Genomic DNA, 23441 nt, shown 5'->3' with positions numbered 1-23441 from the left:
TCTCCCTCTGTTGATGGCATGACGATTAGGTCCAGGGCTTCAGCGTATGGTTGTGCAAATCTGGCACAAAGCTCAGGGTGTGCAGAGTTCCTGGTTAGTTTTTAGGAGGATTGGATAGAACACCATGAAACATTTTCCTTTTTTTCTTAAAAAAAAAAAAAACACTTTAAAAATATTATTCCACTAGCTCTCTATTTTACATTTGGTAGTGTATATATGAGGGTGGGAGGGGGGTGCAAGAGGAAGGGGATATGGGGATATATGTATGCATATAGCTGATTCACTTTGTTATACAGCAGAAAGTAACACTGTAAAGCAATTATACTCCAATAAAGATGTTAAAAAAATAAAATATTATTCCAAATATAATTTTTATTTATTAACTACATTTATTTATTTATGAAGACCTGGGACTTTTCTCTACCAAAACTTTGGTAGAAGCTAACAATGAACACATGGTGGAAGTGAGGACACAGTTGTTGCAGCCAGCAGATGAAAACTGGGATCCCACTGGAACGAAGAAAATCTGGCACTGTGAAAGTAATCGATCTCATACTACAATTGCTAAATATGCACAGTACCAGGCCTCCTCTTTCCAGGAATCATTGAGAGTAAGTATTTATTTCCTGAAGATTAGTTTATTTTGGAGATCATTTTTTTTTATTATTTTATAGTTTACTTTGAAAGGGCACTTTCCTTTTATAAACATCTCATTTTATGTTACATAAAATAGTTTATTATTATTATTTTTATAACATTCTTTATAAGTGCTATCCAGTTTGCTCTTACTACTAAGTGTAAGCAAACCTATGGGTTGATAAATATTGTTACTGTCTAGTGAGATGTCTCCCTCATTTCTGGGATATTTCTGTTTAGAGAAGGGTTTCTTAACCTTGGCGTTATTCACATTTTGGGTTGGGTAATTCTTTGTTGTGGGGAGCTGTCCTGTGTATTGTAGAATATTTAGTAGCATCCCTGGCCTCTCCCTGCTAGATGTCCATAGCACACCCCTTAACCCTTATCCCAGTTATGACAATCAGAAATGTGTCCAGACATGCCAAATGACCCCTGCAGGGCCAAATTATCGCTGATTGGGAACCACTGATATTAGACGATAAACTAAATCTTAAGTTTGCTTTATGCTTGCAGAGTCCCTTGTCTTATTCCTTCCCATTAAACTCTACCAGGTTAGTATTATCTGATATATAACTCCCCCAGGAAGCATTACGTATCTCGGTTTGAAAGAGAAAACTCCAGGAGAGGCATAAATTCTTTCAAAATGTACAGAAAATAAAAGAATAAAACTTTGAAAAATAATCAGGATTATTATTAAAAGACTCATAGGACTTTCAGCAATGAGGCATTATTAAAATCCTTCAGCAATGAAATGAGAACTTTGAATTCTCCTATGAAGTAAACATAAAACATCCATAAAAGTGAGTTCATTAAATGTATTACTCAAACACTTATCTGTACTAAGTTGTTCTGTACATATCCCACAGCTGAAATTTAATATGCACCTGCAAGTCTTTAATTTGTAGTTCATTAGATTTGCTTATCTCTGTTTAAAATCTTGCCCCAAGTTCACATTTTCAATCAAGGCAACATTTGTACCTGCTAATCATATATTTTGTGTTCCTTTCTTACTACCACTCCCCATATCCTATAGAGAAATTCATTTAGTAAAAACTATCCTGCATCTTTCACGAGTTGCAGTGAATTTGTTGTCCATATAAGTCTCTCTGGTTCAGACTTTTGAGATATTTCAACTCTGTGGTAGTATTATGGTCAGAAAAGAATAGATAGTAAGCAGGATTCAGAGATCATCAAAGGAGTATTTGGAAGAAGAAGATGAGAGGCACAGTACTTAAATGGAAAGGGATCCATAATCAAAGAAACAGTGATTTCTTGTGTGCCTTGGAAGTATGGACCGTTATGTGTGGAAAATTTGACAAATGTTTAAAAAACATATACATTTAGAAGGAGGGAGGCCAAAATGTCACTAAGTATAGTTAACTCAGAAATCGTAGGACAGTATTAAGAGATACCATGTCTGTGACACAGAAATCATAAATAATAGTAATATTTTCATTGAAAAGCACCTATATTTATCCAACCCTTAATTTACTTAATAATGTTGTAAATGTTTATCATTCATGTATAATTCATTGTGGGGGAAAGAAAAGATTTAACCCAGGAAGAACTTCTTCCATTTGTCTGTAATAAAGAATAGAGAACATCTTACCCTCCCCCCTTCCCTATGTATTCCATACATATATAGCTACATACACATGCACACACCTCTGTTAGTTTAGGAAATTTATAATCAAGATTGACACTTCTTAGGCCTCTCAACTTTCATTAAATTTCCTCTCTTGAAAATGGGCCAAGAATGAGAATCTCTAGTTTTTCCCCTTATAGAAGAATATTACTAAGGAAGAACTCAGGATAACTTTGTGGCCGATGGAGGAGGTTGGATACCATGCCAGTGAGCTTTGACTTTTCTTGGCTTTCTATTTAATGTGGTCTTCGAAGAAATTTTCATGTGAAAGAGGTCTGTAGATTAACACCACTGATCTATATGTAAACTTTTCAATTGTATGATGGAAAGGATATCTGGTTGTAGAATACATACTAAACTGGATTGCTTCTTGCTTAATCTATAGGAAGAAAATGAGAAAAGAAGTCACCATAAAGACCACTCAGATAATGAATCTACATCTTCAGATAAGTAAGTCGTTTGTAATGTCCACTTAGTATTTCTGTTTAAAAGGCATGTTTCTAATATTACTTCTCTTTTTAAGTTCTGGGAGGAGAAGGAAAGGACCCTTTAAAACTATAAAGTTTGGGACCAACATTGACCTGTCTGATGACAAAAAGTAAGTCTTCATAGTAGTGTTTCTGTGAACTGATGCAAAGAGGTTTCCTATTAGCAAGACTGAGAATTGTCTACAACTTCCTCTTCTGTTTTGTTCCTTGTCATTTTTCTAAGTTGATATACAAGTTTTAGCCAAATTATTTTTGCTAGGTTTTGTAATTATTTTCTTTGACTTAAAACTCTTGTACAAATTTTCATTAAGACTCTTCTATATGTAGTTATACAACCATAAAATTATATTTATAATTATATAAAATATATTTATAAAATAGAATTATACAACAATTATAAAAATAGGGAAGTTAGTTTTTTTCTTTTATTTACTTAATAATTTTTATGCTTCTTTTTGTTAGGAAGTTTTCTTTGCAAAATTAAAAAATTTAAGCATTCCAGGGTTTCCTATGCAAAAGTAAAATATTTATAGATTTGATTGTTTTTCTGATTGGAACACAAGGTTTTTGAAGAAATGGTTAACTTCTACAAATATTTATAGCAGGGTTTCACTCTTGATCTGATACTTCATTGCAGGTGGAAGTTACAGCTACATGAGCTGACTAAACTTCCTGCTTTTGTGCGTGTCGTATCAGCAGGAAATCTTCTAAGCCACGTTGGTCATACCATACTGGGTATGAACACAGTTCAGCTATACATGAGAGTTCCAGGAAGTAGAACACCAGGTAACTTTTATGAACTAACATATTGACACACAAATTGATCAAAATGTGTAACATGAAAAAGAGAACTGGATTCTTTCCATTTATAATGAATGAAACTGAAAGGCTTATTTCTATTACAAGATTTGGCTCTTTAACTGAGCTCAGATTATTAAGATTTTTCCACTTGGTAGTATCTTTTTTGAAATATAATATCCCTGAAATAATAGCAGTGTAATCTGGAAGCACGGTCATTGGAGCACTCCAGGGAAAATAAGTCCCTGTGACTTAAAGACTATTTTTGATCCCATCTACTGCAGTGTGACGGTTTTTTCTAAACTTATTTTTACCACAATCACAATAAGAAATATATTTTATATTATGACCTAGTGCACATGTATGTATACAAAAACAGTTTCATAGAACAATACATTTTCTAATCGATTCCATTCTATTTCATTTTAAAAAGAAGGTGTAGGTTGCAATCGTCTTATTGGGTTACAGTGTACAGTTTACAGTGACACTTGATGTGGAGACATTACTAGGTTCACCATAGTATCTAGTCCAGACTTTACCACTAAATAGGCTTGTCACTTTGGCAAGTCACATTTCTTCTCTGGGTCTTTTTTTTTTTCTCCATTTGTAAAATGAAGTTACATTGGTTTTAGACTTAAAATTCTGTCTGATACTAATGTATCATCTTTTTTTGTGCTCCCTTTAATTGACATGAAATTTCACAGGGTGATGTCCAAAATATTTAACAATTAGGATGGGTGTTGGTAATAACGAGTTCAGTTGTACCAGTGCCTACAGGCAGCATATCACCCTCATGTGCTTGTTTGCTACTTGAAGTAGCCATGGTTTGAAGACAGATTGCTTCCTTCTTAATTACCTGCTTATTTAATTGTAGCTAAAAAATTGTTTCAGGATAGGCCTATGCTTGCGTCTGGGTAACGTAGGTCAGTGGTTCCCGGTTCTGGCTGCTCATTAGAATCTTCTGGTAAAGTTTTAAAAAATATATAGTTGACTGATATCTGGAGATTGGGATCCAGGCATCCATATTTAAAAAAAAAAAAAAAAGTTCTCCAGAGGATTCTAATGTACAGCCAGGATTAGGCTGTAGTTTTTGTCCTCAGGCCATTGGAAGCCTAATTTTGTGATATTTTATCCATAATTGGATAAAGTGGAAACAGTTCTGGAATAAATGGCAGAAGACCTATCTACTCCCCACTCTGTCATTTAGATTCCAATGTAAATGCTAAGCAAGTTATTCGAACTCTCTAGAGTTCATTTTTCTTATGCATGTAGTATTGGACTGGTTCTATTAAGATTCATCTCAACCGAAATTTTCTCTCATCAATTTGAATTATTTTATGCAAATAGTATTATCCCTACATCAAAGAATGCAGTTTTTCATTACAGATCAAGGGGAAAGCAAACTTGATAGATCACTTTGGCACTTGTGTCTAGACTGTTGGGGTTTTTTTTGGTTGGTTTATATACAGGGTATTAGTTTTTCAGAAGTGTCCTATGCAACGTTAAAGAATTCTCTGAAGAATTCCCTTAGGGTAGTGCTGTCCAGTAGAAATATAATGCAAGTCACATATATGACTTAAAATTTTATAGTAACATTAATATAAAAAGAAATAGGTGAAATTAATTTTAACCCAGATATATCTCAATATTATCATTTTAACATGTAATCAGTATAAAAATTATTGGGACTTCCCCCCCACCTTTTTATATTGTCTTTGAAATCCAGTATGTACTTTGCAGTTGCTGCACGTCTCAGTTCACATTATCGTATTTCAGGTGGTTACTGTATTAGACAACTTGGTATTAGAAGAAATGTTAATTAGTTCCGTTCAGTTTTTAAAAATTATTTTGAATACTTTTTCATGGGGTAAACACTTCGTTCCCGGAGTTACCTAAATAGGTATGTTACCTGCTTTAATGGACTTTATGATCAGTCTATGTTCTAAACTAGAGATGCTCTCAGGCTCTATCCTGAAAGGTTTTTAGTAAGATCATGGGGTCCCAACATCTCTAGTTTTAATTAGAGGTAAATTCTATTTAGAGTCCATGCCATGGACAATTCCAGCAATCTACCTGTGGTAAGAGACAGTTGTAAGTATTAAGAGTACTGTCTTCACATTATACTGTGATATATAGAAGAGTCAGGGTGTGGTGTGCACAGACAGGATATGGCAAGAGCAACTACATTTTTCTTCATTGAGATAAAAGTCACATAACAAAAGTAACCCCTTTGAAGTGTGCAGTTCAGTCACATTTAGTACATTCACTGTGCTGTGTAGCCATCACCTCTGTGTAGTTCCAAGACATTTTCATCAGCCCAAAAGGAAACCCCATACCCATTAAGTAGTCATCCCATTTCCCCCCTTCCTCTGAGCCCCTCGCAACCCTTAGTCTGCTTTCTGGCTGTATAGAGTTACCTGTTTTGGATGTTTCATACGAATGGAATCATACAATATGTTGCCTTTTGTGTCTGACTTCTTTCACTTAGCATGTTTTTGAGGTTCATCCATATTGTATCAATGGTTCATTTCTTTTTATGGCCGAATAATATTCCATCTTTTGGATATAGAACATTTTTAATCCATTCATCACTTAAGGAGCATTTGGGATGTTTCTACTTTTTAGCTGTTGGGACTACAGTGTTTCTGTAAGCATTCATGTACAAGATTTTGTTTGAATACCTGTTTCCACTTCTTTTGGTTATATACCTAGAATTAGAATTGCTGGGTCATATAGCAATTCTGTGTTTAACTTTTTGAGGACTTCCAAACTGCTTTCTACAGCAGCTGCAACATTTTACATTCCTGACAGCAGTGTGCAGAGTTCCAATTTTTCCACATCCTCCCCTGCATTGATTATTTTCCATTTTTTTCTTATTATGGCTGACCTAGCGGATATGACATGTTTTTTCATTATGGTTTTGATTTTCATGTGCTTGTTGTCCATTTGTATATCTACTCTGGGGGAAATGACTGTCAAGTTCTTTCTTCATTTTTTAATTGAGTTGTTTGTCCTTTTGTTGTTGAGTTGCAAGAGTTCTTTATATATTCTGATATTAATTCTTTATCAGATACATGATTTGCAGTATTTGCTCCCATTTTGTAGGTTATCATTTCACTCTTGATTGTGTCCTTTGATGCACTAAGTTTTAAATTTTGATGAAGTTTAATTTATTCATTTTTCCTTTGGTTGCTTATGCTTTCGGTGTCATATCTAAGAAACCATTGCCAAATCCAGAGTTGTAAAGATTTGCCTCTATGTTTTCTTCTTAGATTTTTATAGTTCTAGCCCTTATATTTAGATCTTTGATCCATTTTGAGTTAGATTTTTGGGTATGGTATGACCTAAGGGTCCAACAGTATTCTTTTACATATAGCTATCCTGTCGTCCCAGCACCATTTGTTGGAAAGACTATTTTTTCCTCTGTTAAATGATCTTGACACCCTTGTTGAAAATCAGTTGACCATAGATGTATGGGTTTATTTCTGGAATCCTGATGTTTTTCCCCTGATTTACATCTCTGTCTTAATGTCAATACCACACAGGTTTGATTACTCTAACCTTTGAGGTAAGTTTCAAAATTGGAGTGTGAGTCTTCAGCTTACGTAGTTATCTTTACTGTGGTCCTTTATCTCTTCATAGGGCTTGGAGTTACTGTCTTATATTCTTTGATTTCAACCTGAAAAACTCTAGCATTTCTTATAGAGCAGATTGACTAGATTCTCTTTTATTTTTGAAGAATAGTTTTGCCAGATTCTTGGTTAATTATTTTTTCCTTTCAGCAATTTAAATGTGTTAAGCCATTGCTTTCTGGCCTCCATGGTTTCTGATATGAAACCAGCTATTTTATTGATGATCCGTGTATGTGACAGTCACTTTTCCTTCTTTCTAGATTTTCTTTGCCTTTCTACAGCTTGATTATTAATGTGTCTTAGTGTGGATCTTTTTGAGTTTATCTTTCCTAGAGTTCCTTGAGCTTCTTGGATATATATATTCATGTCGTTTGTCAAATTTGGGAAGTTTTTGACCATCATTTCTTCAAATATTCTTGCTGCCCTTTTCTCTTCTTCTTCTGGGACTCCCACAGTGCATATGTTAGCATATTGGACGGTGTTGCACAGGTCTCTTAGGATCTGTGAATTTTTTTTTCATTGTTTGCTTTCTTCTCCCCAGAACGTATAGTTTCATTTGACCTATCTATAAGTTTGCTGATTCTGTAGCCTGTTCACATCTGCTGTTGAGAAGCCCACTAGTGCATTCATTTCATTTATTATATTTTCCAGCTTCAACTTTTATTTCCTTCCTTATTATGATTTCTGTCTCTTCATTGATAATCTGTTTGTTGAGACATCATTCTCCTTGTTTCCTTTTGTTCTTTTTTTTTCAATTTATTTTTTTGGCTGCGTTGGGTCTCCGTTGCTGTGCGCGGGCTTTCTCTAGTTGCGGTGAGTGGGGGCTACTCTTTGTTGCAGCACGTGGGCTTCTCATTGCGGTGGCTTCTCTTGCTGCAGAGCACGGGCTCTAGGTGCGCGGGCTTCAGTAGTTGTGACGCATGGGCTTAGTTGATCCGCGGCATGTGGGATCTTCCCGGACCAGGGCTCGAACACGTGTCCCCTGCATTGGCAGGTGGATTCTTAACCACTGCGCCACCAGGGAAGTCCCTCCTTTTGTTCTTTTACATGGTTTTCTTTAGCTGTTTACGCATATTTTAAGATAGTTGATATAAAGTGTTTGCCTAGTAAGTCCAGTGTCTGTGCCTTTTCAGGAATAGCTTTTGTTAATTTCTTTCTTTCTTTTTTTTTCCTTTTCTTTCGGTGACTGAACAATACTTTCTTATTTCTTTACATGCCTCGTGATTTTTTGTTGAAAACTGACTTCGAGTATTTGAGTATATTCTCTGTAGGATGTAGTCATGTCTCTGAAGTCTTTGCACCTTTAGCATAGTGCTCTGCTAGTGTTTTGACATTTTGAATATTATGATGCAGCAGTTACAGAAATCAGATTCTCCTCTCTTTCTAAGATTTGTTGTTGTTGCTTGTTGTGGGCTATAGTCATCTATTTGTTTAGTGACTTTCCACACTACTTTTTTTTTCTGTTATACATATATGTATATCTGCTCTTTTTTAGATTGTTTTCTCTATAGGCCATTACAGAGTATTGAGTAGAGTTATACAGTAGTTACTAGTTATCTTTGTTAGTTATCTATTTTATATATAGTATGCACACTATTTTTGCAAAGACTGTATTCCTTGTCGTGTGTGGGCACTGAAGTCTCCTTTCTATTAATTATCTCAGCAGTGATATGACAGGGATTCCTTTAAATGCCTGGTGGCCAAAAAAGGAAAGAAGAGTGGGAAAAAGAAACAAGAATTCTCTAGGTCTTTGCAGATTGCCTCCTTTTTAAAAATTTATTTACTTATTTTACTTTGGCTGCGCCAGGTCTTCATTGCGGCACACGGGATCTTTTAGTTGCGGCATGCGGCTTCATAGTTGTGGCACACGGGCTTCTTAGTTGCAGCATGCGAACTCTTAGTTGCAGCATATGCATGTGGGATCTAGTTCCTGGACCAGGGATCGAACCCGGGGCCCCTGCATTGGGAGTGCAGAGTCTTCCCACTGGACCACCAGGGAAGTCCCGATTGCCTCCATTTTGAGTCACTCCTTCTACACTTAGCTGCGCTGCTTACAACTCTACTTTAGCTTTTACTTCCTTGCTTGCACCGAACCTAAAGGTCAGCGAGAGGTTAGTTTATGGTCTTCTTAGGTTTTTTTCTGAGCATACCTCTTGCTCTGCGTATGCGTTTGGCTTCTAAATTCTACAGTATACACAGGAAGTTTTCAAAGCCTTTATTCCCCTAAAATTTCACTCCCCAGCTTTTCCTTCCAAGCCTTTGGCATGTCTTTTGTTTGCCCCAACTGGTTATTTTGTTTGTTTTGTTTTTGTTTTTGTCCTTGGTGGTATCAGCTTGTTCTTTAGTCTTACAGTGTTTTGGGGGGGGGGGGCTCCTCCTCCATTGAAATGCTCGCCCTGATAGAGTACTGAGGTAGGTGAAACAAAGAGAAGTCCCTTCTGTCAGTTTTTTTCGGGAAACTGCAGTGTAGACAAAACAGAAGAACAGAGTTCTTTGGGAACAAGATTACTCTGTTCCCTCCAGAACCAGGGCCACTCACACTAGCAATACAAACTACTCTTTTAAGTCCACTGCCACACTGATGATGGAGGTAGAGATAAGGTAGGTTACATAAAGATCTCCTACTGTGTTTAAGTCATTTTTTCTTTTTGTCAGTTGCTTGGTTGCTGTAAATCTTTGACTTATTTTCCAGATTTCTGGTAAGGTTGCTTCTGACAGTTTTCACTAGATTTTTTCTTTTTTTTTTTGGTGTTTCTGACGAGTTTCCCCAGAGTTCCCTTCTCTGCCATCTTTGTTGATACCACTCCTGCAGCTACATTTGGAAAATTAGACTTCCTGCCTCTTTACTGATGTCCTGATACTACTTGTGAGAAATGGGGATTAGTTCACAAGGAAGAAGTGGTAACAATATCAATAATAGCTAATATTTATTACATACCATGTATTAGGCACTATTAGAAGCAGTCCTTACTTCATTGATCCTCAAAACAACCCATTGACTTATCAGAATCATTATCATCAAATCTTACAGGAAACTGAGTCAGAGGTTTAGAAACTTGCCCAGGTTCGCATAATGACTAAGCCAAGGAACCTGGCTTCAAAACCTAAGCTTTTAACCATGATTTAGGTTGTCTTCCACAGAAGCTCCTACTGAATAAGTTAGGAGTTGACCAAACTCAGCTCTAAAACTAGACTTGACACAAAAATGCTGTACAGATAAACTATTGAATACCACTGGAGCATCATTCTCTGTTGAACATTTCCAAGGTTCCATTTCTAAAGACACATTTTTCTATAGAATTTATTGTCTGCTGATTGTTTTTTTCTTTTCACATTTCAGGTCATCAAGAAAATAACAATTTCTGTTCAGTTAACATAAATATTGGTCCAGGTGACTGTGAATGGTTTGTTGTTCCTGAAGGTTACTGGGGTGTTCTGAATGACTTCTGTGAAAAGTAGGTTTCCAAACTGAATTTTCTTTAAACGTAATTATTCAAAAATAGTAACTGTAAAGGGCAGCTTACTAAGCTGGATATCCTAATGCATGTAACCAGTTTTCACTTACCATTCAGCAGAAAATTCATTTAAAATGATTTGATTACAAACCTATTATTTTGTGTTATTGGGAATACTTTAAGAAAGATGCCTTGAAACCACTTCATGTAGTAGTAATAGTCTTGAATTTAGGGAGTAGAAAGTTGAGTTGTTTACTGGGTTCATTAAACAATTGATGTGTAAATACTTGTTCATGTGAAAGATCTGTATTCCAAGAAAAATTGTTCCACTATAAATGGTTTTAGAAGTGGAAGGAATTCTATAATTGAGTACCCTTATAGGTGGTTAATAACACAAGCTTGAACGTATTACTCTGCTATATCATCATGATATAAATTCTTTTTAAAACTACATTGACAACTTTTCCTATAAAGGAATTTTATAAAATTTAAACAGCAGCTTCAGATTTTGTTTCTAGAATTCAAAGAATTCACATAGTGGAAATGTTCCTTTCCTTACGATCCTAGAAACTGTTCATTTAATTATTTTGTGTTAAAGGGTACCTTGGAATTGTTTTCATTGATTTAAATTTAATTATTTGTCTTACTGTGTTTTAAAAAAATATACTCCATTACTTAAGAGCCTGATATTTTTTCCATTAAAAATTGGGAAATTATTATGGTTAAACACATAAATTATATATACATTTGGTGTTATTCACCCCCCAGCCCAGTAAGATAAAGGGAGAAAAAACCACCAAAAACATTTACATATGAGAGACTTTGAAAACTAATTATGCACATATTCCACATACTAATTTATAATATTTAAATTTTGGGTTAAAAGATCGTTGCCATAAATATCTTGCTTTAGTATGAAGTGTAAATATAGTTGCAAAAACAACCATAATAATCCAAAATTTCTTTATATACAAGCAAGAGATAATCACCGTTTATTGTCTTTACTATCTAATGTATAGGTTTCCTTTAATGTAAGAAAGCTCAAGATGTGGAATGTTAAAGTTTCAAATGCTGTGATGAAATAACCTGATCTACTTTAATCTATACTGGACCAGCAATCTAGTGGTAGCAGAGAAAGAACTGTGTCATGTAGGAAATCTCTATTGTGCTGCAGGAATATTTTTATTTCTTAAACTTTGAGATAGTAGTATATTATTGCATCTGCAGTACAGTGATCCTTGTTCATTATTTCTGAGCAGATATTGACTATTGTTAGGATTTAGTTTTCTTTCCTATCTGAATAGAGAGGTAACCTGAGAATAAAGAATAATTAGAATAGGCAGGTAATGTCTAAAAAGCTTGAACATGTGGATAATAAAAACAAAAAAAGTCTGAAGGGTTAGGTAAATTTAAGTTGCAGAAATAGCACTTGCTACCTCTGCATTTCAGTGTACTTTTGTCTCACATAAGGATACTTCCTTTGATATTAACTGATTTGACCATGTCTGTATAGTTTGTTTTATGACTTTAGATAATATCTGTCATGAAATAACCGTTCACTTGACTATATGATAAAGAGGATGCTTGATTTTTTTTTTTTGTAAGTTTGATGTTTTGTTTTTTCAACTTAGCTATTGATTATTAGGTGGTCTTACTTGATTGCTTGCTTTTGGTTAGAAAGTTTTTTCTAATTTTATAACAGCACATGGGTTAAGCAGGACTAGAATTTGTGTTTATAACCATATTTGGCTTTATAAGCAAGTTTTCCTGCACTGTATGTAGTTTAAAAAATACTTCGTATCATATCATGATGAAGTAGAATAAGAAGCCAGATTTTAAAGGAAAAGCTTAGTAATATGATCTTTAGAATGTTTCCAAAGTATCGGTGGTGGTGGTGGTGGTGGTGGTGGTGGTGGTGGTGATGGTGGTGATTGTTATTTGTGCATGTATGTTCATTTTTGATGAAGTTTTTTTTCACCTGCATAGTTTTAGTCAACTAGTCATCAAAACTGTACAGAGACTGACGTGCTGCTCCCTTTCCTGCTTAAGATTCAGAACAGCAGTAGAGAACATTTCTGTTTCCTATTCTGCTTTTCCTCACACATTGAACTTATATCTGCCATGGCGTTCCTGTTTATGGATTTAGATGACTTGATGCCAACTCCACCTTCCATTTACCTGTTAGAGATTTCTAGATGTGCCAAGGAGAAGGGTTTGATCAAAATAGCCTGTAGTGAAATGAAATTAAAGGTTAATATATATAATTGTTACTTAAAAATAGCTTTTGATTTCATTTGGATCTTTGAAAAATCAGTGGAAGGTAGTAATATTGATCTTTGGATAAGTCATCTACTACCTAACTGTAACTTCACTCACTTTACATACTGCAGTTTCTTATTGCATAAGCAGTAAGTTTCAAGTGCAATGAATGAGCATATTTTTAAAAACTTCTGATAATGTCTTTCAGTCTTATAATGAGCTTATTAAAGTACTTGATCCATTTGCAATATTTTTTCTTATTCCAGAAATAATTTGAATTTCCTAATGGGTTCTTGGTGGCCCAACCTTGAAGATCTTTATGAAGCAAATGTTCCAGTGTATAGGTTTATTCAGCGACCTGGAGATTTGGTCTGGATAAATGCAGGCACTGTGCATTGGGTTCAGGCTATTGGCTGGTGCAACAACATTGCTTGGAATGTTGGTCCACTTACAGGTATTTTAAAGAATATGCTTTAAAAAAAAAAAAAACGAAAATCTTTAGTTTATAAAGGATTCTATCTGATGGGTTTATTCTTTTTTTTTTTCTTGGAATATAACTCACTAAAAATTGGAGGAAGAATGTCTCCTTGAGTAAAATTTTAATTTGTAGTACAAGATACTAAGTTAAGAAATAGAAATCCAAGACTGTAGATCTCAGCAAATAACAAATTTATGTCTTTATATACAAGAGGTACTTGTAATAATTTTTAGAGTGCTTGGTTTTTAAAGGAAACCCTTTATGGGAGAAAGCAAAGTACAAAATTTCATTCTTTGAAATTTTTCTTTTATCTGGTATGTCATATGAATAGCCCTGTTATGTCAAAATCTGTTTGAATTATGCCTGCCTTCAGGCAGTAGATATTTAAGGTTAAGAATATGGCCTCTGGAGCCAGAAAGACCTGGATTAGGACCAGGACCTGGCTTTTGCAACTTTGGGCAAGTTATATAACCTCTCTGGGCCTCAATTTCTTCATCTGTATAATGGAAATGATAAAATTAATAAGGTAATGGTAAATATTAAATGGTATAATGTATCGAAATACCTCAGAACAAATGCGTGGCACAAAGTTATAGTAAGCACTCTTTACGTGATCGCTACTATTATTATTATTACCACAATTATCAAAAAACATTAAAAATGTTTTTGTAATGTTTTGAGATTTTCAGAATTGGTGTTGATGATATCACCTGAGAAGGTGATAATGGTTATCTTCATATCTTTGGTACTTTGGGTTGCTTTATAACTGTTTTTTTTTTCCTAGCCTGCCAGTATAAATTGGCAGTGGAACGGTACGAATGGAACAAATTGCAAAGTGTGAAGTCAATAGTACCCATGGTTCATCTTTCCTGGAATATGGCACGAAATATCAAGGTCTCAGATCCAAAGCTTTTTGAAATGATTAAGTAAGTGCTTTCTAAAACTGCTGTAGTCCCTCTCTTTTTGGGGAGTGTTAACTTTTCCCCCCATAGACTTATGTTGACATCAAAACAAAATGGTCCAGATGTCTAGCAAAAGGTAATATAAGAGAATCCACATGTTAAAAGTATTTTTCCCTTCCCCATAGTCAGTACAGTATGGTACAAAGAGGAACAAAGGCACAAATAATTCTAAACCAGCAGATTCACAAACAAACCTGTGCTGAACCACTCAATTCCTAGGAGAACTTTAGTTTTAATATTGAAAGACTGCACTTAGTATCAGGGCGAGGGAATGGCATCACAAAAATATTTTCTGGTACAGAGAAATTAGCATTTAATATAGGGATTAGACTTAAACGTTAATTTAAAATTTTTAAGTTAAATCATCCATCTTATAATTGTCCCTTTTCTTACCTGCTTTAAACACTTAATTCAAGTTATTTGAATACATATACCCCAGTAACCTTCTCATTTATTGTCACAGTTTCTATCCTAGCTATTTTATAGATCTATTTAGAAGTAATATTTTCAAACAGTGCTATATAGCAGTGTTTCCCTAAACTGTGTTTTCTATCACTATTACGTCTAACCCCAAAAGGTGGGGAATTCTGGTCAAAGAAATATGGGAAACAATGGATTATATAAAGTTCAACAAGTCCTTTATTTTCTAATTTTTTGTAAAATGTGTTAGAGACTGTAAAGTTAGTATTTTTTGTGTGGGAGAGAAGGGTTATAATGTATTGTATTTCCCAAACATGTTTGTTTGACCAGTATCTTTGAAGAATTGATCTCGAAAACTCATTTTGAAATACACTGCTTTATACTCACTGATAGAATAAGTTTGTTTTCATCGTAGTTAAAATAGTACTTACCTTAAGTATTTTTCCTACAGCTATATTAATTTGGTCAGCATGTGTTGTTTTCAAACTATTGTCTTTTGAAAGGAATCCTAGCTTATTAAAGTGATTTCAAACCTAAATCTAAAATTTTATTCAAACAAAAATTGTGGGGTCAAGGTAACATGCCTGTGGATTATCTTATTCCTTTATCATTTGCACTAGTTTTTCTAGTCCTGGGCAGAAGTGGTAGGGGGAGACAAAAGGTAACAAAAAGCAAATCATAGCAGGTGATGTACAAATTCTTTAAAAAGTTGGATCTTAGGTACCGTACTCTATAAATGTAATTGGTAATGCGGTTATCCTGTTATATCTCAGATTGGTCTTTTGCTCTGAATATTAAGTTCAGGGTTACTTTTGGGAGAAAAAATTACGTAAAGTCACTGAAGATATTTAGTAAGTTGGAAATAGGCATATACTAGAGGCTGGTTCAGATCACCTGACGGTAAAGGGATGGTACAGTATAGAAACTATTTATATATAACAGCTATGAAGACTGAAAGTGACTCATTACATTTTGGATAGGTTAGGATTTTATAATTGGAAAGGATTTTAGAGGTCATTTAGTCAGGACTTCTGCTTAATGCAGTAATCCCTTCTATAACATCTGTAATTTGTGGGCATCCAGCAACTTCTTGAACATTCTCATTACCTCACTATAATTCTTGAAAGTTCTTTACAAATTGGCCTATAATCTACCTGTCATTTGGTCCCAATTCCCTAAATATATTTGGGATTTAGATCAAATCCCATTCAACAAGTGTTTGAGAACCAACTCTATACCAAACACTATTCTAGGCTCTAAGGATAGACATAGCAGTGTGTAAGTTAAAATCCCAGACCTCAGAGGACTTAAATTCTAGTGGAGCAAGACAGACCTCCAGACAGTTGAATAAATTACTGATAAATAATATGACTAAGAGAAAATAGATAATATTTGGGGGGTGCGGGTGAGAGTGCTGCTTTTTCTAAAATGGTCAGGGAAGGTGTCTTGGAAGATGAGTTTTGTGTTTAGACCTGAACAATGAGATGGAGTCAACCATGCAGAGATCTAGGGGTACACCATTTCAGGCCCAGGGAGCAAGTGAAGACTGAATTGGGAACAACTTTGGCATGTTTATAGGGCAAAAAGGCCAGTATGACTATGGCAGAATGAGAGAGGGGGGGTAACAATAAGCTCAATGAACTGACCAGGAACCAGATTGTGCATGGACTTTTAGAACATGGTAAGTTTGTAAATCAATTCAGGGTGTTACAGGTTACCATTAGAGGATTTTAAGCAGGAGAGGGATGGGTTCTGATTTAAACTTTAAGAAAATGAATCTGGTTGCTTTGTAGAGAACGGATTCCAAGGGGCAAGTTTAGAAGTGTGTGTAGGGGGTCAGTTAGGAGGCAGTTGCAACAGGATAGACCATCCTGGACAGACATTAACCCAAGGGTGTAGAAAGAGGGATTAAAGTAGGGGCTGTGGTAGAGCTAAAAGCTCACGGCACTTGCTCACAGATTGGATATTGGGGGAAGAGGGAAAAAGGAATCAGAGAAAAGATTATTGTCATATTCTCTTCTTCCTATCTGGTCTTCGGTAATTTAAACATCTGACCTCTATCATCTTTTCATCCCGCTCACCCCCATCATCCTTGTTGTCCTTCTAGACTCCTTCCAGTTTATCATTGTCCCTCTTAATATTTGAAATGTTGAGCATTGACACTTGCATTATCTTTATCTTAAGGTTGCCTTGTGTTAAAATTGGATACACATAATTTGAATATTTTTTTACTTAAAATTACTGGTGATACTGTTGTTCCTCATACCTTCCTTACATTTTTTTAGCCTAAGTAAATGCACTTACATACTTACCTTATTCCATTTTTACTCTGTGCTACAAAATGTCCGATCATTTGACTCTTGATTGTATTCTTCATTATATTAAGAATTCTGTTCCCAGCCTGAGTTGTCACGGGATATGATTAGCAAGCTCTGTTTGTCATCATGCAGATTGAAAATGTTAACCATAAATCCAGACCCCTAGGCCTTACTCTATAAACTTCCTTTTCAAAATATAGTCACTCATCTATTACTGAAAGTATACTTTTCACCAGCCAACATTGCTCCCTTTCTTTTGTTTGTACTTTCTTTCATTTAATGAATATTTGTATACAAATATACAAGGCTGACTGTATACAAGGCTCTGGGTTAGACACTGAGAGGGTATTTATATGTGTATATGGCATAGTTCCTGTCTTGAAGTAAAAGTTAGTGCATACAAATAAATAGATTGAAAGAAATACAACAGACCCACTCAATTCTTTCCAGCCCCATGGAGTCAGAGAAGTCTGTGTATTTTGGGGAGCAGATATTTTGTGTGAAGGGTAAAGATGTGGAGGCAGGGAGAGGAGAGAGGTATAGCACCTAAAGCCAACTTAAGACCAAACTCTGGCACCATCAGAAAGATTCCCAAGTTCATCCATAAAACAATAGTATATATACATACCATGTCTCCTTCAGTCCAACACAGTCATGTTTTCCTTCAGTGAGGGAATAAATCCCTTTTCTTCAGTAGAGCTCCAGACAAAATACTCAACTTAAGTGGAGAGGCCCTGTCGCACTAACTACCAAAATCAAACTCAGCATGGTAAGCTGCTTACATTGTGAGTGACTCAGGGGAAGTCCGGCTGCCTAGAGGAATGGTAAATACATACTCGCTTCAGATCATCTTCTCTTCCACCTGGTCTGATTTTCTCCCTAGTACCTCCTCTTTTGCCCTCCCTTCTGACTTCCTTCCCTACTGTGTATTTGCATGAACTTAAATGTATTATATGATGCAACTCTGCTGTATATATGTTGACAACAGTTGGTGGTATATTCTGGCTTGAGTGTGCTCACACACAATGTGTGTGATGAGTAGTAGAATAAGATATAGTTGTAAAAGTTCTTAGTGGCAGATCATGTGTTGTGTGCCCAACTTAAGTTTATTCTGTTGGAGAGCTTTTGGTAGGTTTTTAACTAATACGATCTAATATGAGTTTCATAAAGATGTTTCTAGCAGTTAAATAGATAGAATTAACTTCTGGATGATAAGATAAAGAAGTGAATCAAAGATACTTTGGGTTTTCAAGTCTGAGTTCTAGATGGTTTAGTAATAATGTTAGTTAATAAACTGAGCTTGGTCCTTAGCCAGGCACTGAGCAAAGTGCTTCCCAGACTGTATCTCAGGTATGCCTCTCAGCATCCCATGGTCACCCATTTGGTTAGAGCGAGATTTAAGCCCATATCTGTCTTATGTAAAAGCCACTTGGATATATCTGTGGCATGGGGCTTCATTCTGAAAGAGTGGCAGGTTTGAGGAGCCAGTAAAATAGTTGTATAGAGCTGTTTATTAGAAGCTGTAGTAAATGCAGGATTCCAGAGAGCAAAGTCAGGGCTGACTGACAAGGGGATCTTCTACCTAGTGGTTCATGATTGCCTTGAGAGGAAGAGGAGGGGAGAGTTGGGGACAGAACTTGGGGGAATACTTCTATTTAAGAAAAGCAAATAGGTGAACTAGATAAAGGTCAGAAGACAACACAGAGAATATATTGTTACAGAAATAGAGAGGGAGTCTTTTTCCACAAGCTTAGTTTCGCTTTAAAACTGTTAAATCCACATCATTGCTTTGGTCCTCAAGTCTAGTATTCTGCCAACAAGGGAAGTGGTATTTGTTCTGGCTTGTGAGCTATACCAATTCTTAAGAAATGGTTCTCCCTTGCAGTTCCTTCCCTCTGCTTTGAGTCATTTTCTTCATCTCCTTCCTGTTCACTCCACCATCCACAGCAATTTGACTTTCTATATGCTCCTGTCACTTCTGTTACTGAGGTCACCAGTGACAACCAACTATTTTAAATGTACAAAGGCACAGATGTAAACTTTCTTTAAGATCCCCATGTGTACCTCCAGTCTGACCCCCACTTACCTTGTCAGTCATTTCTCCATTTCTTTTAGATGTGTGCTTGAATTTTCTATTTTTATCACTTTATTTGGTATTTTAAACCGTCTTTAATATGAACTGCAATTTTTACACACCGTCCCTTTTCTTCTCCTTTGAATTATCTTTCAGTAAAGCACTAATTCAGTATATATTGAGCGTATGAATTATAGGCTATTTAAAAAAATAGTAATCATCATCTAGACATAACAAGTGAATGGAGAAGATTTGCAAAGATGGTCTTCTTCCTTAACTTTCTCCCTGGATTATTGCTTTTTGTTAGTTCTTAAAATACTGTGAATTTTCAGTGTGTGACTTTTAAGTTTTCATGGTTAAATGGTTAGTCTGCCCAACCGTAAAGAATCTAAGCAAAATTTACGTTGTGCCTTCTTGTCCAGTCATTCACTCGGCTCTACCCAGTTCTTTTCATTCTTTTATTTGTTTAATCTACATTATGAACTGAGTTGGAACTCAGGTATAGTGCTAGGTGACAGAAGGATCTGATCACTTCTCAGGCTGCTTAAAATAAATGGGGAAATAGTCAAAACGTTCAAATACATGATCTTTGCTTTAATGATGGAGATACTGTTTTAAAAAAAAATGGGAGAGCATAGAGGAAGGCGCTTCTGAGAGAGGGGAACATTTAGGAAAGGCTTCATAGAAGTAGTACTACAGCTTCCTAAACCCCTTAGGCCAAATGTGTTTGGGTCTTCAGAATTCTTTGGATTTAGAAAGGTAAAACAGTACATTTATTTTACCCTCCCACCAGAGTTTGTGGCAGTGTGCTAGCATCAAACACATTAATATTTCTGCAGTAAAACATATAAATAGTCACTCTGATGAGCTAAGTGAGAACTATAAAAAGCCCCAGGTCAAGTTTCAACACCAATGAGTTTATGCAAAATTTATGAAAAATTCGTGGGACTATAAGAGATTATGAACTGTATTTGCACTGAGTGATTAATAATGGGACATGATGTTCTCTCCTGTTGTCACCTATTAATCCCTTATTATCATTTTGAGAACGAATTACCTGTGGTTATTTTAAAAAGTCAACACCACTCTTGTTTTTTTCTTTGCACTTTTAAATTCAAGTTGGGTCTTTTAGAGCCCTACAATTCCATAAAGTCCTTTATCTGAGTAAGTCATTTAGTAAATCTCGAACTTTCTACATTCTAGCTATTTTCTAAAATACACTAATCTTCATACTCTCCTTCACATTCTTCCAGATGTCTCCTACATTGGCATGAGTCAGTATCATTCAAGGAATATTCAGTATCTTGATTACTTCTTTTCAGTTAACTTGACTTGAAAAGTTCATAGCCTAACTCCTTAGGAACATTTTAGTGGAAGCTCAGTGCATAACTTCTCTTTTGGTTTCCTTTCACTGTTCAAATGAACATAAACTTTTTTCCACACACCCCATATGCTGCAAGTAAGCTTAGTTTCTCCTTCTTTAGACTAAACTTTCAAATGTCTCTCAGGCTTAAGCCCTGCTTGTTCATTTATATCAGCTGAAGAGTATAGATTTAAACTTTCGTTGCTAACAATTTCAAATCGACTTCACATTGGCAGCAGCTGCTAATGAGAAGCCTTTAGAATTTTTAATATTTTTAATAACGATCAAATCTGCATGCTAGATCACTTGACAGCAAGATGAAGTACTAAATGGAGGGCAGAAGTTTTAGAGGCATTAATTAGAAGGTAGTTGCTACATTTCAGACAAAAGGAAAGACAAAGGATAGAAAAAATAGGCATATTGATTGATTGGGTGGTGGAGGTGAGAGGGGAATCAGTATTGCTGGGGCTTTGTCTTGGGCCATGCAGGGGGATATTTGTGCTTATTGATGAAACTGGGAGTAAAGGAAGAAAAGAGGAAATAGGTTAGATATAGGACATGATGATTACCAGATTGGCTGGCTTTAGACTCGTAGAACTTGAATTCCTTTTACGATGTTTCAGTGAGAATCTCTTTAATCAGATGGATATATGGTTCTATTGTTTAGAGAAGGAATCTGAGATACACATTTGTATCTCTCAGCTGGCTGATAGGTAATCCCTGCTAAGGTGTTAGCTGTTGAGTTTTCTGAACCATTAGCCATTCTTAAAGTAGAGCAGTGCCCACACAAAGAAATGAATTAAGGAAGACAATAAATGTAAAGCTACTGATCTCTTCCTTTAGTTCACTGAACTGTGACTGTTTTTCCATGTTAATATAGCTTCTTATCCTTTAAAACATATTAAATTTGCCTGTAACACATTACTGCATGCCCCCTCCCAAACTTACTTATACTTTTTCCTCCAACTTTTTCTTTTGAAACTTTTTTATTCTACGAAAAAAAGCTGAAAGAATAGTACAATCAGTACCTAGGTAACTTCATCTGGAGTCATCAGATAAGTTTTTGCCACATTTCCCTATCAGTCTCTATATTCACATACTTGCGCACATACTTTTTTGGCTGAGTTATATGAAAAAGTAATTTGCAGATGTCATGACATGTCACCCCAGATATTTCAACCTGTATCTCTTAAGAGTAAGGATATTTATTCTCACATAACCACAGTACCATTTACCATACATAAGAAATATGGAGTTCAATAGTAATCAGCTAATACATAGTCTACATTTAAATTTCCCAACTACCCAGAATGTCTTTAGCTCTCCCCCTCCCACCCCCATCCAAATTGAATCGAGGTTCACATTGAATTCAGCATGTAGTCATTGTGTCTTTAGTCTCTTTTAAATCTATGAGAGTCTTTTCTCATGATTTTTATCTTGAAGAGAGCAGACCTTTGTGTTTTTCTCGTAATTTTATTTGGGTTATACATTTCTGAGAGTAACTGTTGATGGCGTTTACCTTTGGTAAACCCGTGTCCCACTCCAGTGTAAACTCTGTTATAGATATTTTCATTAGTGAGTCCTGAGTGAATGAAGTTTTAAGTAGGCAGTTTAAAACTTAAAGTTAAGAGTGGGGAGATTATTGCTGCTTTTTATCCATCTTCATCATAATATACAGTTTTTACCCTTTGATTTTAATTTTAAACTAGTTGATTGAGAGCTAAGAGAAAACCTCATTCTTTACAAATTCATTGTTCCCATTTTCAGATATTTGAGATACATTGCTTGGCCTACATTTTCTCCTTATATAGTTAGTAGTGCAAAGGCTCTTTTTCACTTCACTTTCATAAGACTCATATATTCATTATGTTTTAGCATTGAAGTATTTCTTTTAATAGGATCTTTGAAAGGAATCAAATGATAACGTAGCAAGTGAGTAGTGCAGAGTCTTGGTAATGATTAGACTTCCCTGTAGATAACAGGCTTTCAGAATAAATGGATTCTTTTTAGATGCAGTTAACTGGTTTAATCTCAGTGGTAGATAAGGCCAACTCCAACTAATATGGTATAAATTGTTGGAGTCGTGTTGGAATACTAGCAAGTTAAGGTAATGATAGTATGTTTCTGATACACTGGAAACTCTGGTTTCTTCAACTACTTTGTTGTTCCACTTAAATCACCGTAATAAGTAGTTCAGTATATTTTAAAATGTCAAAAATCAGAATGCCAAAGAGCCCATTTTTTTCTGACAAGTTCAATATTAGGAAGTCTTAGACTTCGGAGGAGCATATCAAATAGTAGTAGAATGTTGGGGGGTGGGATGAATTGGGAGTTTGAGATTGACATACATACACTACTTATGTATAAAATAGATAACTGAGGAGAACCTACTGTATAGCACAGGGAACTCTACTCAGTGCTCTGTGGTGACCTAAATGGGAAGGAAATCCAAAAATGAGGGGATATATATATACATATAGCCGACTCACTTTGCTGTACGGCAGAAACTAACATAACGTTGTAAAGCAACTATACCCCAATTTAAAAAAAATAGTAGTAGTAGAGTGTTAATTTTCAGAATACACATTCTCTTGTCTACCTCCCCATAATCCGCCATATGTTAATACATTCTAAAAATACTGATAAGGTGTAAGTCAATAGTTGAAAATAAATTTTCTAAAATTTCAACAGTACCAAGTCCATTGAAAACCACTCCCCACAAATTTAATTTCTTGTCATATCATTTTGTCATTCTTTTGACCATCTTATAAAGCACTGTTTTCATATTTCAGTTTTTAGATGTAATGTCTTATGTGTACAGTATTAATGTGCTTTCCCTTTGCGCTTTGTGTTATGTGTTTGTTATTTGCCTTTCCTTTTTAACTTTACTCAGTCAGTCTTAGAGTGTGTGCT

At 35.4% G+C, this 23441-nt stretch overlaps 1 protein-coding gene across 7 annotated transcripts in view; it reads left to right on the top strand.

The window, feature by feature from the left end:
- Positions 1-23441, top strand: part of KDM6A (lysine demethylase 6A) — a 208524-nt gene that overhangs the window by 173531 nt on the left and 11552 nt on the right. For all 7 annotated transcript variants that reach the window (XM_081222345.1, XM_081222344.1, XM_081222350.1 and 4 more), the window contains 7 exons: positions 406-611; positions 2667-2731; positions 2805-2879; positions 3407-3555; positions 10540-10654; positions 13180-13367; positions 14176-14317. In XM_081222345.1, the coding sequence (XP_081078471.1) occupies positions 406-611; positions 2667-2731; positions 2805-2879; positions 3407-3555; positions 10540-10654; positions 13180-13367; positions 14176-14317 (940 nt within the window). The remainder of the gene's footprint in view (positions 1-405; positions 612-2666; positions 2732-2804; positions 2880-3406; positions 3556-10539; positions 10655-13179; positions 13368-14175; positions 14318-23441) is intronic.

This window comes from Mesoplodon bidens (genome assembly GCF_964165515.1).
Source record: "Mesoplodon bidens genome assembly, chromosome: X".
Classification (NCBI taxonomy): domain Eukaryota; kingdom Metazoa; phylum Chordata; class Mammalia; order Artiodactyla; family Ziphiidae; genus Mesoplodon; species Mesoplodon bidens.
This window is presented reverse-complemented; position numbering and strand designations above follow the sequence as displayed.